At 32.7% G+C, this 16,894-nt stretch overlaps 2 protein-coding genes and 1 long non-coding RNA gene across 3 annotated transcripts in view; 1 reads left to right on the top strand and 2 right to left on the bottom strand.

Moving 5' to 3' along the window:
* Positions 1 to 107: 107 nt before the first annotated feature.
* LOC125048823 (B-cell receptor-associated protein 31) lies at positions 108 to 1,409 on the top strand. The gene has a single exon (XM_047647737.1). The coding sequence runs from the start codon at positions 235 to 237 to the stop codon at positions 901 to 903; it is 669 nt and encodes a 222-aa protein (XP_047503693.1). The 5' UTR covers positions 108 to 234; the 3' UTR covers positions 904 to 1,409.
* LOC125048819 (venom carboxylesterase-6-like) overlaps positions 1,399 to 16,894 on the bottom strand; it is a 28,454-nt gene continuing 12,958 nt past the window's right edge. The window contains exons 5-10 of the mRNA XM_047647733.1: positions 15,291 to 15,481; positions 10,145 to 10,313; positions 9,379 to 9,563; positions 6,499 to 6,649; positions 4,109 to 4,235; positions 1,399 to 1,690 (exon numbers count right to left, since the gene is read on the bottom strand). Of these exons, the coding sequence (XP_047503689.1) occupies positions 1,495 to 1,690; positions 4,109 to 4,235; positions 6,499 to 6,649; positions 9,379 to 9,563; positions 10,145 to 10,313; positions 15,291 to 15,481 (1,019 nt within the window). The 3' untranslated portion in view covers positions 1,399 to 1,494. The remainder of the gene's footprint in view (positions 1,691 to 4,108; positions 4,236 to 6,498; positions 6,650 to 9,378; positions 9,564 to 10,144; positions 10,314 to 15,290; positions 15,482 to 16,894) is intronic.
* On the bottom strand, positions 2,473 to 3,856 carry LOC125048827. Its single transcript, XR_007116887.1, has 2 exons — positions 3,646 to 3,856; positions 2,473 to 3,344 (listed from the first exon to the last, which is right to left on the bottom strand). It is a non-coding gene; the product is annotated as an uncharacterized LOC125048827 (long non-coding RNA).

Below are 16,894 nucleotides of genomic sequence, written 5' to 3'. Positions count from 1 at the left end.
ACATGTAAATAGTAATACAATTTAAAATTCACCTATTGGCTATTACATTTTCTGAACTGAGGTACACGTCATGGTAAACGTCAAACAAGAAATGTCACTGATCCTAAAAAATTACATTACTCAGAAAATGAGTCATTGATATTTTTGATTGCATCTGAATTTCGTGTCCTGATATTTCAGTATAAAATAAAGCTTTTTTTGATTTCCTATTAGTTGTGCTTTAACAAATTAAACATGAGTTTGCAGTGGACGATTATTGCTACTTTCCTATACGTTGAAATAGCGGTTGTGCTTCTTCTATCTTTGCCTGTCGCAAGTCCTACGAGATGGCATAAATTATTCAAATCGAAGTTTCTGGCGTTTATTTATAGACAAGCCTCGATTTACTTTTTGGTGCTGATCGGTGTGTTGGTGCTATGCCTGTTAGATGCTATACGTGAGATGCAAAAGTATTCTAACATCGAATCAACTGACCACCAACATCTTGACGCAGAAATGCAAGGTAGCATGAGGCTTTTCCGTGCTCAAAGAAACTTTTACATCTCAGGATTTGCTCTGTTCCTTCTTATAGTTATTCGGAGATTGGTTCAGATGATTTCTGAACTGGCATCTTTGTACGCGCAGTCCGAGGCGAACTTACGACAAGCTAAAAGTGCAAGCGCTACCGCGAGGACTCTTCTTTCACAGCAGGGAGAAGGAGATGAGAAAAACAAGAAAGAAGTAGAAGACATCAGAAGTCAAATTACACTTCTAGAAAAGGAGCTATCAAAAGAAAAAAAGGATAAAGAAGCAATGAAATCGCAAGCCGAAACATTGAATAAAGAATATGATAGGTTATCTGAGGAATATAGTAAATTACAGAAGAAGCTAACAGTAGCAGGTGGAGATAAGAAAGATGAATAAGTGTACAAATCATTATTCTCTCTTTATAATAAATATCATTCTCATGAAAACAAATATTGTAAATGTATGATGTAATCCTGTGATTCATAGCCTTGAACAAGCCTTTAGTATGGAATTACTTTAAAAAATATTTAATTACCTTTATTTTGTAATTGTGAGGTGTCGTGTAGGTTTAATAGCTTTGAAAAGTCTGATTATGTTGTTTTGGGTCATTTTTTATGTGTGTATTTAAAGTGTAGGTAGGTATGTATTATTTTTATATGAAAGGGTCCTGGCTTATTAAATATTTACTATTAAATTCTAATGTATGGACTTCAAGTTCCAACTAAATAGACATTTATCTAAACTGTTTTTTTAATAGAAGTTTTTGTGCATTTATTACACCTGCTTTATTCCTTTACTATCTTAACATGTCTATTTATTAACATTTAAAAGTCAGAGTTTAATAATGTTAATGTTTAAGAGTGGTCAATTGGTGTGTTCTATAAATAAAAATTTTATAAATTGATCATGTTTTATTTCTTAACTTAAGACATCATATTTTATTGAATGAAAAGTATAGTAGCAAAAATGAACAATAAATAACTTCAATTACAGTTCATCTTTAAGATTTAATTGATAATTTTCATTTTCAATTAAACCAAGGCTGTTCCAGAAAGCTCTCTTTCCAAAGTCTAAGCTAGATTTCATCTGAATCTTGTCTGGGCTAAGTATTTCTAAGTAATTGAGTTCTGGAGAGTTCGGCTTCACCTGCTTCCATTGTGGGGCATTAGGCACTTTAGGTGTTCTGTAAAGATATTAAGAGTTTAAATATTGCAACTACAAATTGTTTATAACCAATAACATTTGCTTTATGAAATTTATACTCCGAGTTTAAGCCTTGACATACTGTACTATACAAGTTGCTGGCACTCAGACGCGGTCCCATTGATCAATGAATTTTACTCTAATTATATAGTGTGAAGGTTCGTTTATCAGTGCACCATATGCTATGTCAAAATCCCATAAATGTGTCACGTTCAGCAGTCATAGGGTCAATCATAAAGCGTCTACACACGTGACAAGGCCCTTAAATCAGACGCAATATCGGGGATGTGGTGGGGAGCACCCTAGAACGCCTCGTGTGTAGTGTGCTGCTTTGAGAGTGTAGGCGGAATATCACAATCAACGAGCAGTCTGCTGCACGGTCGGTTACGTAGGGGAGGCTGGGGAGGGTTGATCCCACCTTTGTATTTTGGTCTCTAAATTTATTACTCTCTACATTATTGCTAAAATTTTTATATTTCTATGTTTCGAATATAAATATCTATCAACAATCCGAAAGAGGGCATGATTTGTTTACAATTTTAGTCATAATTTCATAAAACTTCATACCATGGACGTGTATCATGTGTCCCTTATATCAGGGACACTTGTTCCCAACCATAAGGGAGCTTTGATCCCGGGGGATCAAATCTCCCATACATAGGGGACACATGAATCACGTGAGTTTACTTTATTTTCTTTTTTGCTAGAAATCCAATTTTATAAAGGGAACTAATTATAAGGGCAGCTAAAATATAAATCACATAATTTTGAATCAGTTTTAATTTTCAAATTTTTACTTAAAAATGCATGAATGTAGCAGCAGTCATCCAGCCACTGGGATTTGGGCAACCATTGCTTCCAGGAGGAGCATTATTAAGCATTCTGTTTTGCCAGTTTTTTCTGGGAAATATCATGAAAGGTGGCAAACTTTGTCCAATTGCATTAATTGCCGAACAGACCGTGACAAGTTCTCCTCTTTCGGCAGATGTCACTTTCGACACTTGCTTTAGGCCTCGACAAGCAACAATTTTTTTGGGCTTATGAACGGTTGTTATACCTGTTTCGTCCACGTTGAATATTTGCGAAGGATCGAAATTGAATCTTTCCATCAAACTTTTTAAATTTGCGAAGAATGCCTGCACGTTATGGCGATTGAAACTAGTGGCCCTTGATAGACTTGTAGCCTCGGGTTTTCTCAACGACAATTTCTTATGGCGTTCCATAAAACCCCAAAACCAATCGTAGCTTGCCTCTTTTTTAACTTCCCAACTGATAGGAATCTTCTTTTTATTCTTGCTAGCGAACTGGTAAGCTAGCGTACGTACTTTCTTAGGGTAGAGGCCATGATACAACTTACTAGCGGTTTCCAAATATTCTTCCAAATCATTTTCTTCTTGGTCTGAAAATATCTGCGATTTTTTGTAGTTGGGTTCGTATGATATTTCCTCGTCATTTTCTTTTTGCTTTCTAGCATATCTTTTCAAAGTCATGAGAGGTACCGAATATTGTTTTGCAGTGCCTTTTAGTGTATTTCCGGCCAGAACTGCAGCTACCGCAAGTTTTAGTTTTTCTTTATCGATTGGCTTTCTTTTTCTTGAACCTTCTTTAGTTTTATACTTTCGCGGCATCGTATTCTAAAAATTAAATACCAATAAATAATTGCGCCATAAAAGTGTAAAAGTAAATATTTTATGTATGGTAGACTTGATCCTCTTATGGGACACATGATCCCTGGGATCAATTCACCCCTATGGAAGAGGATCAAATCTCCCCAAATACATTGAGGTTATGAAACATGCATCACTCTAAACACTTTACTACTTATTTCATAACAACAAGCGTCAAACCACAGGAAAAACAATGCTCTAAAAGCTATACACATTATAAAAAAGCGAATCCATCACACTTTATTAAATATGTCGTGTTAAAACTTACCAAATTTTATATAAATCACCACAGAAAATTTCGATTGCCGGCCATTTGCAAACTACTGATATTTGTCCAACGAAACTATGACAGAAAGTTAACCTTGCCATAAACAAACAAGTGTTGCTAGTTTAAAAAAAGATTGCGCATTTAGTAGATTTTTTAATAAAGATTACCAAGTGTCCCCTAGGGATCAAGTGTACCCAGTCTCCCCTACTTTTTGGCAGGGAGTAGGGACTGTGAAGAGTATGCTACTGCCGATCCCGATATCGTCACTGATTTTAGGGCCGTGTATAGACCCTTTTAGAGCGATACTTTAACAAAACAGTCTTAGTTATTTACATACGTAGTGTTAAACAATGTAGGTACCAATCAAAAGCTAATTAGTTAAAATTTAATAATTTCCAAGATTTTATGAATAGTGAAGTAATAAATGTACATTATTGCGGGGAATGTTTAAAATCATATTTACCCGGTGGCAGCATAAGTGTACACCATATCCAGTAGGGCATCCCTCATCTTTACATCTTCTGGCTTCGTTGAGATTTTGTTGTCTCCGAAATTGAATAATAGGAATACGTCGTCCGCGTGACTGACACCTATGGGTTTGGTTACATTGTAAATTAGTAGGTACATGTCGCTTCGTGATATATGTAAGAACATTTTTAATTTTAAACAAACTTAACTCAAGTTTTGTTGAATAATGAAAAATTCGCGTTAAAAATATTACACATACGTATATATAACCGTTGTTTCTATATATAGGAGATAAAAACAAATACAATTACGTCTGTTTGACTGAAGTGTTTGAATTATGTAAAAATTTAAGATACATTTTTTGTTGTGAGTATTGAATGACACTGTATTTACCAATTAATTTATTGTTTTTTTATTTAATATGGTTTAAATATTCTCTCAAATTCAATAATAATTATATTATGTTTAGAAAACATAAATTCTCCCATAATTAATGCCATAATTTTACTTCGAAAAGGTTACGGACAATCTTTTATATTACCGTTTTTTGTATACAGGGGGTATACGGGCAGGGGATGATGTTACGTGATACCATGCATTATTTTATATATACATTGCTTATGATATATATAATATATATGTCACCGTAAAATTGTAAAAACCGTTAGATTGTAATCTATCTCGCGAGATTGTAAACTGTCGAAAGATTGTCAACTCAACATACCTACTGCTTGCAAATTAACGTATTATTATTCGGTAGTTATATGAAATTGTTGGGAAGTAAAATTAATCTGTAATTGACCAAAGAAGTTTGAATGATAACTAAGTTAGTGTAGTACAATCTACCGAATACCGATAACCGATAACCGATAGATTACAATCTAACGGTTTTTACAATTTTACGTTAACATATATATAAAATATGACGCCGATGAAAATCGATGCATCATAGCATATATGCCAATGCCTTATCTAGCTAAAGTTTAATTATAGTATCCACTATCGTATACTTTAATTATCTTTGACCTCAATTTTATACAATACCTATATGACCGGATTTATTGTAGTCATTGGAAAATTTTAATAAGTGCTGTATAGTTTATAACATCTTAAGTAAGTCACGCAAATTGTTAATAATATTCACTACTCTTTTGCGTTGATACCTGCCTAATAAATAAGAATACATTAAAATTACACTGTTTTTATTAATATACATGAGACAAGTATGAACCGGAATTTAAAACATTGTGGCAAAGTTTCTATGACCTTGAAAATGGCTAGCCGGAAAACAACACACACAGTCTCATCGACGATTTTTTGCGTGAATCTTTCGCAAAAAACTATTAAAGGTTTTGTTTATGAAAAAACTTAACAGCAGAGTCATTCATTAAACCGTTATGAACAGGAGATTAATAATGATAATGTATTAAGGGACGGGTACTCATCTGTCACGCCCGATTAGCTAACCACTGATTTGAAAAATAAAATATTTAAGGCTTTTATTAACCTTTTAACCTTCAATAAAACTAGTGTATATGTACGTCGTCGTACGACGTTTTAAAGAGTACACAAAAAGGGAATCAATATGTCTATATTAGCGACGGCCAGAAAAGAAACAGTTGATATAATAAATTCAATTATAATATTTACTTAGCAGCGATTTCAAAGATAGGATATCCTAGGTCCGTTTAAATGGAATTTTACAAAACTAGAAAATGTGTTTTATTTTCTGATCTCACAGATTAGTCGGAAAATGTATGATCTTGTATGTGTAACATAATGATGTATATCGACTTTAAAGTTCACCATTATAATGCTATATAATCTGGGAATAATGGTTACTAGTATTTTATAAAGTCTTATATGAGAAGTGGCGGATTTTCAAGCTGTAGGCCGTGATGTTTTTGCCGCCCTTGCCTCTACAATTGTCACGTAAAATAATTTTTGGGTTTGATTTTTGGGCACAAAATTATACACAAACCATCCAGTTCGCAGCCTCTCACCAGTAGTAAGATTGACATGTATAGGTTAATAGGGGGAAGAGGGAAAAACACTTTCTGCAATTTCGTTCCTTTCACTCATGCAAAATGTGAGCTGAAGATCGATTACTGGTTGGGGGGTTGGGAAAATTAGTGGCAGGCTTCTATCTGTCAAACATCAGAAAACCGTCATGCAGTAATCTTTTTTATTTCTATGAGCAAAAAAATCTTCCACCCCAGGCCCCCGGCTCTAGCCTACTCAGCCTGCTGGTAAATCCGCCACTATATTATATGAAATAGTAATAACCGAAATAACTCAATGTAATAAAAATATAAAGCAATGTAGTTATTGCCGAGTTCCTCTATATACTATCTTACTATATACAGATTGCCTAAGTTGTTTTACCATAGTTATTCTCGTTTAGCGCCATCATGTGTGACAGACTCCAATCTCCACGGTAAGCGTACTTGTACAAGTAAGTAGGTTGGGACGTGCGGGTTGCGTGCATCTCCACCATTTTACCGACGTCCACAACAAACAGACGATCACTCAGAGCCTGTCAATAAAGTAATAATATTGAAGTTTAGTAAAAATCAAATCCATTACTGTCAAAAGATAGCAAAGGTTTAGCAATCTTAGCATGAACTAAACGATTGCTCCGTCAAATATTCGTGCGATTATTTCAGCTTTTGCCAGCAAGAACTTAACTATTTTCCGTATTATTTCTATATGTGTTTTAATACGTTTATTCATTTTAAGTAGATATGCATTACAATGTGTAAGATTTGAGAACCCTTTTAAGTAAGAAAACCTGTGTCAGGGTTCCCAACTCTTCCATAACTTAAGTATAAATTCCTTAAAATATATTTATATATAATTTAATTACATCTTTTATTTTATTTACTATTTACTGTGTTTTAACAAATTATTATATGGACAATTTAAGAAGAATAGAGGAGTAACGATAACTATTCTAATTAGTTCCTGGTAAGAAGTTGGATTGCCATAGACAAGTTCACAATCACATTAGATATTTTATTCAAGTGAAACTTCTTTATCGACGTATGGGAGAAATTTTGTAGCAGGTTACGCGCCATGTTGCTTTTTGAAGTCAAACTTCTTTATCGGCGTTGGAAAAAATTTACACACATTTGTCACATTTTTCGGTTACGCGGCATCTTTTTCTTGTCCCTACCATTCTTGATCCGAAGAGATTCGAAGCCATTAGTAACAAAAATATAAAATAACGATAAAAATTATAGTAATACTAATAATTGAAAACAATTAATGAAATTCTGTAATAATCTTAGTACTACATAGTAGTACAGTAATAAGTTAAAATGAAATAATTGTATTTGTATTTATGTCTATGATAATAAAAGCCTTTTGTTAAACTTTATCTAATTTAACTTTATTTAACCAATTTCTGTAAAGTTGCATATAGTAGATCATTTTTCGAAAAATAAGGTCATAAAGAAGTTTCACTTCTTACATGTGTACACATAGTACACGCACACATTTTATTTTTTTTTAATTACAAAAAGCATGCTAACGCTCGGCACACTGATACATTGATAAAACAACCACAAAATACAATTTTTAATGTGACAAGCACTTAAAGGCAAACATGACATGATCATACAAATATTAATCAAAACAATTATTAAACAAAACAAACATTAAAAAAAAACAATCACTAATCAAAATAAATTAAAATTTCTAAATGCTAAGGGTCTGTTTCACAATGTACGGATAAGTTCCAAATTAGCTATTTATTACTAATTGGTAGGATAAACACTATTGTTGCGTTTCACGACTGTCAGATAGCGGTATTCGTCACATAAAGTCCATCAAAAGTTATGAGTCCGATGAAGTCCAAATAATTTATGTGTTGCATAGCTACATTTTGGTACTTTATCCATACATTGTGAAACATAAATATACAAAACAAATAGTTTTGTATATTTCACGATACCCTGCCAATAAGTACAAGAAATGTTGTTCTGAGATCATCATGTTGAACAGTCACAACAACAGTAACAATTCTTAAACCTTATCCTAGTCTCCCATAGATATTTATCAGCGAATAACAGTAGTTTACTAAAGTCAGTAGCAAAAGTTTACTGCGAAGGCATGTGTTTGGCGAATAGCCACGTAGCCAATGCTATTTGGTAGCACAATGGAACATAAATTCACGTTATTTACTGTTAAGTTAGACTAAAACTCGAAAGTTTAAGAACATGAGCAGATGAAAAATACATTTTCAGTCCAAGGTATTGCGTCATTTAAGACATCAGAATGAATTAGAATATTAAATTATGTAATCCGACCTTAAATTAAATAAAGGAAAAGGAAATTGTGAAATTTAAATTACGTCAATAGTCCTTAGTTATACTTTGCTTATTTTCTTTCATATTTCGATTTTACATTATTTGTTTTTTATATATATTAGTAGTGCATATATATTCTATATTTAATAGTATGTATTGTGTCAAATTACAGATTTATTATTATTACATATATTGTGTGTTTCGAACCAAGCAAAGTTTTCCTGATATTCTACCCTGCTAATCTGAAAATTTTCTATTTTGTTTTATTTACCTCCTCTCCTATAGGTTCCTCTGATCCTACTCTACGAGTACTCTCTCCGTCCTTAAGTCTATTGGGCCAACATCCCCTACTTATTTATATTGTAGAGCTTAGGGATCCGTAGAATTGTTAGGTTCTTAGTTCTCACCTGCTCGTTAGCTCGATGCACTAGGCATCTTGCTAATACAATCACTATATATACTATTCAGATATAATATAATTAAAATACACATCTCACAGTCCACTGGATGGCAAGCTGTACACCGTATGTCAATAATTGCCTTAAAAGCAGGGTTGGATTTAGAGATCTGGAGGCCTTGGGGCAACAAAGGAGTGGAGCCCCCAAATAATATTACAAAAAAAAACGAGTTTTTTCAGTCGAGTTTTTGAATCAATATGTTTTTGTGAAACCAAGTAGATTCTTTTCGTATTTAACAAACACATAAAGATATATCAACACAAAAGTTGTCCACTAGCGTTTACTAATCGTTACTATTTAAAATATATATATTTTCCCTCCCCTAAATCATTGGTGTTTAAAAGTTGATATATAACTCGCATTTGGCATATCCAAACAAAGGAATTAATGTTGTAAAACTATTGCCATATAATAAAAAAAAATGTATTCGTAAACTCATAATTGAAACTGAAGTCGCTATTAAAGTTACGTGGTATTCTCAATAATATAATGTTTACCTGAACTAGTTGGTCAAAGGTTTCCTGGCTGACAGATTTAGATCCCAGGTACTCCTGTTTGATCTTCGCGGCTACTTCTGCTCGTAGATTCTGGGGTAAAGTGTCGTTGTACTCGAAGATATTGCTAGCAAGATACTCCCATCTGGATTCCAGGTCCTGCAAGGTGCTGGGGTCTTGCTGGTAGACTAGAAGGAATATATAGGTTTTATAGTTTGATTAAGAACACGAATAATTGTTCCTGAACATTTGGAGGTACAATAAGAGATATGATACAAAAAAAATCAGTGGCGCTACAACTTCTTTTAGGTCTTGGCCTCAGATTTCTGAATCTGTTTCATGATCATTTTTAAATCTAATAGGCAAGTAGGTGATCAGCCTACAGTGCCTGACACATGCCGTCGACTTTTTGGGTCCAAGGCAAGCCGGTTTTCTAACGATGATTTCCGTCACAGTTCGAGCAAATGTTAAATGTGCATATAGAAAGAAAGTCCATTGGTGCACAGCCGGGGATCGAACCTACGACCTTAGGTATGAGAGTCGAACGCTGTCAACTAGGCCAACACGGCTCTATGATATGATACCGTATGTTTTTTTATAAAATTATAATATGTAGAATGTTTTTTTTTGTTTTTGATTGGCTAAAATGTATGCATTAATCAAATGTGGCTCTGCATCTTTTAACCAAACGTACTTACTAAAAATAATTTGTATTTAAAGTCAGGAACTTATTATGGTAACAGTTGTATTGTAGACAATTAAAGATTACCTGCTGCCGGATATAAGCCTTCCTCTGATGTGACAGATCCAATGAGAGGGACATTGTTAATAGATCCTGATAAAGCAGCATGATACGGGTATTGAGTCAAGAATGGAGATTTTGTCCCTGTAGGCTCGACTGTTGGGGTGAATGGGGTAAACATATGCACCTTCCAATCCTGAAATAGTGATTAGTTATATATATTTTGTGTAGACACGTAAAATTACAAACTATGAGCATTTTAATAAAATAGTAGTACGTTAGTAAAGTAAGGGAAATACAAATATAGGGCAAACAAGTTTGCATTGCGTGACAAAACGAAATTAGTGCCTTGTCAGCAAAGTGCACAAAACAAAACAATAACTCTTTTTAATGTCAATAAATTATTCTGCTATTTTATATATAACTAGCGGACCCGCCAGACGTTGTCCTGCATGATATTTCAAGCGATTAGGATATTAAACAAAGTATGAAAGTACCGACTCAAGTGCCATCTGCCGGGCTGATTTGTTTAACTATACAGGGCTCCACCCAAAAAAAATTCATTCAAATCCGTCCAGCCGCTTAAGAGGAATTCAGTGACATACACACGTACAGTAGAATAAGATATATATACTAGCTTACCTATCTTTTAAGCTAGATCAAACTGCACACTGTGCAAATTTAATTGAAATCGGTTAAGTAGTTTAGGAATCCATAGCGGACAAACAACGTGACACGTAATTTATATATATTAAGATATAATTTATTCCTACAAATTAAAAATATACATATATGTTTTTTAAGGCAAGCAACTCTGTTCATTACAAAATTCTTTAACCCTAATATAGAATCTTCTGCAGCGCCTGACGCCAAAAAATTTAATAGTTTAATGTATAAGTCGAATTGTATATTTTTAACAATTAAGTAGTAATACTACAAAGAAAAAAAATTTAATCAAATATTATATCAATTCTCGAGCAGTGTTGGGCTAGTGGCATCAGCGTGCGACTATCATCCCTTAGGTTGTAGATTCGTTCCCCAGCTGTGCACCAATGGACTTTCTTTCTATATGCGCATTTAACATTTGCTCGAACTGTGAAGGAAATCATCGTTAGGCTTGCCTTAGACCCAAAAAGTCGACGACGTGTGTCATTCGCAGGACGCTAATCACCTACTTGCCTATTAGATTGACAAACGATCATGAAACAGTTAAGAAATATGAGGCCCAGACATAAAAAGGTTTTAGCGCAACTGTTTTTTATAATTTGTATATCAATTCCATGAATGACGTCAAGTAATACTTTGTAACTCACGTCTCGTATTACGTGAGGTGCTTGTGGCTTGTTTGTAGACCTATAAATCTAATTCGTCCTTTAATTGCTACTATGACCTCTACGCCATTCTGTTTCTGTACACATTTATTGTTATAAATTTAGCTAGCATACATGTGTTTATTATCTTGATACTTGATACTATTTTACATAAGAAATATTTTTATTAAAATCTCAACAATCCTATGTTCTACGTGGTTCAACTACGGGAATAAAAATATTTCTACAGGTCTAGATAAACAAATAACATAATACATAAAAAATATAAGGAATGCTAGGGGCAGCCTTATCGCTAACAAGCGATCTCTTCCAGGCAACCCTAGTGTGGAAAAATACTAAAAATCTTATAAATAAAAAGTCAAAATCAATCAATTAACCTTAATCTACAATAATACAATTTTTTAAAAATAAAATGGACTAAAAACTAAAAAGCTAATCTCACTGATTCATAAATTGCGATGCAACTTTGACTTTGACTTTGAATACAAAAGAATAAGAGATACAAGAATTACAAAAGTCACGATTGAGTAGGATAGGATATGATTAGGAAATGTTTATGTAGAAAAGTTTAAGGAAATTAAATAATATCAACGCTGTATTACTGTGTCAGTATAGAAATTTTCGTTATTTAAAAGTCATTTTGAAATTATTAGATTTAAATTCAAACAACTGGTAAGTAATACAATATTCGTCTTTCAATTAAGCATAAAGTAAGAAAAATAAACCAATAAGAAGTATATAGGCGCAATAATTAAGTATTTTTTGCTATATAACAAAATTGTATGAGAATACCATTGTCAAATATTGAACGGTATGAGCAAAAAATTTAGCATTCAAAACGAGGAATGCGCGCATCGAAACTGACTAAAACGTATAAATTATAAAATCATATTAAAAACTTAAATCAGTGGGATAGGACATACTTATGTAAGTATTAAGTATATGCTTAGATGAGCCTTGATTCTAGACTTTAATTAATCAGCTTAGATCAGTTTTTAGTTATTTGTTCAGTTGATTTTCTACGTTAATGACCAATCTCAATCGAAATTTATATATGTATGTTTACCGAAGTTTCAAAACCGCCTTTATCCCACCTAATTTTAAGTGAGATGTAGCCTACTGGAGACCGCACCTGCCGTCCGCTGTTTGGCCCAAGCCCAAATTATCTTTCCTAATGATTAAATGGGGCAAGGAATATTTCGACGAACCAAAATGACGGTTCATATTGAAAGTGATAGACAGGAGACTCGTCTGATTTTAAGTGATAAACAGCGGCTCACACTAACATTTGCGAGTACGGGCTTATAAGTCTGAACAAGAAAACAGAAAATTTCTTAAAGGAAAGTCGAATTCGTTACAATAAGACTTATTTAGTATAATGAAATATAAAAGTGGATAATTTGTAAGACTCGTATACAAAGAAAATGTAATATAATTTTAATTTTATGAGTAGTAATATAAAGATTTCCTTAAAGACATAATTATTTTTCTAATAACACGTTACATTTTGAATACATTATATAAAACGTATGGAGGATAATTTCTACTTCTATAAGAAAAATAAGCGTGTATGTAAATAGTAATAACGGGTAATGGTTGAGTATATAATTACATGATATTTTTTAATAAAGTCAATTGTAAACAGGATGCAATTCTTGGCCCAGCTGTAACTATATGGAATCGAGAGAAAACTTATGAAATATTATGAAACATTTACTAGAGAGATCCTACAGCTAACAAAAATTATATATAATAAACAATTATACTAAAGATATAGCCGATGATGGTAAACATCATATTTACAAAAAGGTTCAAGCATTTAAAAAAGGAAAAAAACAATACACATTATAAAATATATCTAACTAAGTAATACCTATTTCGGCTGTGTTGTGTGATGGTGTGAAAGTGAGGGTATGTACGTGAAGGTTGTGTTTGGCGGGTGTGCTCATGATGCAGGTGATTTTGCGTTATGGATATTGTTAATATTTATTTTAAGCATATTCCTCGATAGCTTTAACAAGTCAAGGTCGTTATATCTATATTTTTATATGTTTTGTTGGTTCTGTACGCTTCAAAAACTCGAAAATTTCTGCACCGATCGAGCTGAAACTTTAGCATGATATATAATCCGCATCAAGCATTGTTTTCATCTATTTTTTTCCACAAGTATTGCTAAATTAAACTTATATGAAACTAGCAGACTCGGCCAAGCTTTGCTGTGGCTAAAGTTTTTGTTATATTACATAGTAGTAAACTATTCAAGGGAAACGGTAGGAGAACACCAGTCATGGGGACCCATGGGGACCATGCTTTTTTGGTGGTTATGCCATTAAATTGTAGCTTATGTGAAATGTTGGTACTTTCAACACAGCGCCATCTGTTATAATTGTGACTTTCAAATAATAAAAAAATAATTTGCAATAAAATAATATTACGGGTATAAATGAAGATGTAAGCTATCCTATCTTTTAAGTTAGTTCAAACTGCACACGGTATGCAAATTTGATTGAAATCGGTTAAGTAGTTTAGGAGTCCATAGCGGACAAACAACGTGACACGTTATTTATATATATTAAGATGTAATCTTGGATTTGTTTCTCATTTCTCAACCATTCAATCACAATGTGCCACAGCAAAGTGTGGCAAGGTACAGCTAGTTATTAATAAATAATGAAAACAAATGTAATGAGTCCATCGTCTTAAATAGTTTGCATGACTTACATGTTTACATCGGTGGTAATTTTTTTATGAACTAGACGTTATGTCTAAGTTGATTTTTTGATTCAAGACAATTGAACTATACTGTGTAAAAAGTTGTTTTGAATATGTCCTTGAGAAACCTCGCGCACACAGACGTTTATATTTCCTGTATAGTCCGGCTATACACACAAAATCTCGTAGAATCTCGTAGATAACTAACCAATTGTTTAAAGCTACTCTCACGTATAGATTATATAGTATTAAAAATGTTGTACTTTTAAATAACACATATGCATAACTAACTGTATACGTCACTAGCGGACTAAATAACAAAAAAATCTAATTGTATATTCAAACCATTCTCGAATCCACTTAAACACACAAAATATGTCATCCAGTCAGTTTAATAACAAAAACACGCACAACAACAACATTCATGAATAATTTAAAAAAGTCCGAAATGGAGCTACGTATTAAAATGTCTGTTCCTCTTTTTTTAATGCAATTTTTGATTTATGGTTGCGTTGAGGACCATTATGTTTCCTGATTCTTGTATCTTATTATGTTCATGTGTTTATTTAGACTCTTAAGATAGTACACGATAATTAAAGTTATATATTTTCACCCAAACGTTACGATAAAATAAATTACAGAAGAATTATTTTTAATATATGGTCTAAAATAAATATAAACCTAAACCTAATAATTTATGGTAATTTATCTAACACCAAGAACAATCATCATAATCAAGGAAATTGCAGTCATTATACAATTTATAAAAACATTTACACATTTTTTAACTACATCACTTTTGATACGAAAAGTAAAGGTAATATATTCTACCCTCATAAACAAAAATCTACTCTTCTTAATTGTGATCAATTTTAGCCACTCATAGCTATTTGGTACTTAAAGTACAAGAGTAGTAGTAGATAGTACCGGAGACACCAGAGCTGGTGCTTTCCTCGCTCAACGAATAAGTATCGCAATACAGCAAAGAAATTAAAGTCAGCATTAAAGGTACACTGCCATAGGGACCTTATTATATTAGTTTTCTAGTTTTAATTATTAATATTCTGTAAGAATATTGCAAATACTCTATATTGGTGACTTATAAATAAAACAAGACAAGAGATACTTACAAACATTTCAATCTGCGCATTGACGAGGACTTCTGCTGGTCGGTATCGGAGACAGTCTACCATCTCCTTATGGTTCTGAGTGGGACACCCAACGATGGATGATAACGCCCTGGCCTTCTCTGCTGGATTCCTGGCGATGGCCCATGACATGAAAGCTGACCCGCTGAAGGCTATACCGCGGTTGAACTTGTCTGATGATGAATAGACAATATTATGCGTAAATTAACTTATTTAAATTTTGCATAATTTGATTAAGATAAATTATTTCTTACACAGGATACAAAGCAATAATAACGTTCTTCAAATAGATTAAGGAAATAAAAGTTATTAATAACGTACATACATAAAATCGTCATAGATGTAGAATAGTGACGGATCTGACAAATAGTAAACTTTACAGGGCAGCCATTTCAAAATAACATAATCATGTTAGTTTTTGTCATAACTAAATTAATTCATATTCTGTTACATATTATGAAAATTGGCCTACAAGCAAACAAAAGGGTTTGGTTTGAAACAAAATAAAAATAATAACATTAAATTACGCAGTTTTCTAGAAAAATCACATGTTTCTATCAAATCCGTCACTTTACCGACTGATTAATTTGAAATTTAAAACACATGGATTCTTTTAGTGTAGCCGTAATATGTCAATGTAGTATCCAAATATGATAAAAAGTGGATTTTGGATTTTTTTCAAATCCGACATTGTTCTACGATCATGACGAAATACCACAAATGATACACCTGTATATTATTACATGTAAAAAACAAATCTCAGATTACTAAATTAATACTTATGTAAAATACAATATTGGACATTTACTTTTAAGAGTATTGTGTAACAATTTTGTTTGTATGTACCAAACAGATATTATCTTATTATCATAGCAACTGGCGAATGTCATGTACTGTTTGTTGTGTACTTAGAGAGCTTGTCTATATATAACGTACTAATATTATAACGACCTTTTTGTTTGTAATGGCTAAAACGGTTTAATTTAATTATAGGAATGCTACGGACGAGAGAAGGCCTAGTCGATTGAAAGTAAGCCTCTCAACCGAAGGATTTTTGAAGTTACTTCTTTTGGCGCGTTAGGGTAAATTTTTACGATGCGCGCGAACACCGTCACAAAAAACCGACACCCTGAAGTTAGCATGGTCAACATTTAAAAATAAAATATGTCCATTTTTTTAATGATGTAAAAATATTTTTTTTTGTGATATTTAAATAAACTTTATTTAACTAGATAAGAGAGAGAGTCGTTTTTTCTTCAAACGTAGAATAAGGCGAAAGATAAAAAAATTATCTTGTTACGCCAAAGAAGTATAACTTCTAACGCGTGTACATAAAAGTACACACACATTTTTTTTTCTGTAATTGGCATTTTATTTTTGCGTGTATGATGACGCAAAACATAAGAAAATAGGTACGCCTAGAACCATAAATCCATGGCGTATGCCAGCAACAGAAGGATGATTATTAAGAAAAATTAATGATCACGAAATAGATACCAAAGGGCCAGCCATAATATTTATTAGATAGAAATTTAACAAATATCTTAAAGACCCTTAAAAAATCTACTCATTTGTCTCTTTTCATA

The sequence above is a fragment of the Pieris napi genome, chromosome 4, assembly GCF_905475465.1.
Source record: "Pieris napi chromosome 4, ilPieNapi1.2, whole genome shotgun sequence".
NCBI classification, from domain to species: domain Eukaryota; kingdom Metazoa; phylum Arthropoda; class Insecta; order Lepidoptera; family Pieridae; genus Pieris; species Pieris napi.
This window is presented reverse-complemented; position numbering and strand designations above follow the sequence as displayed.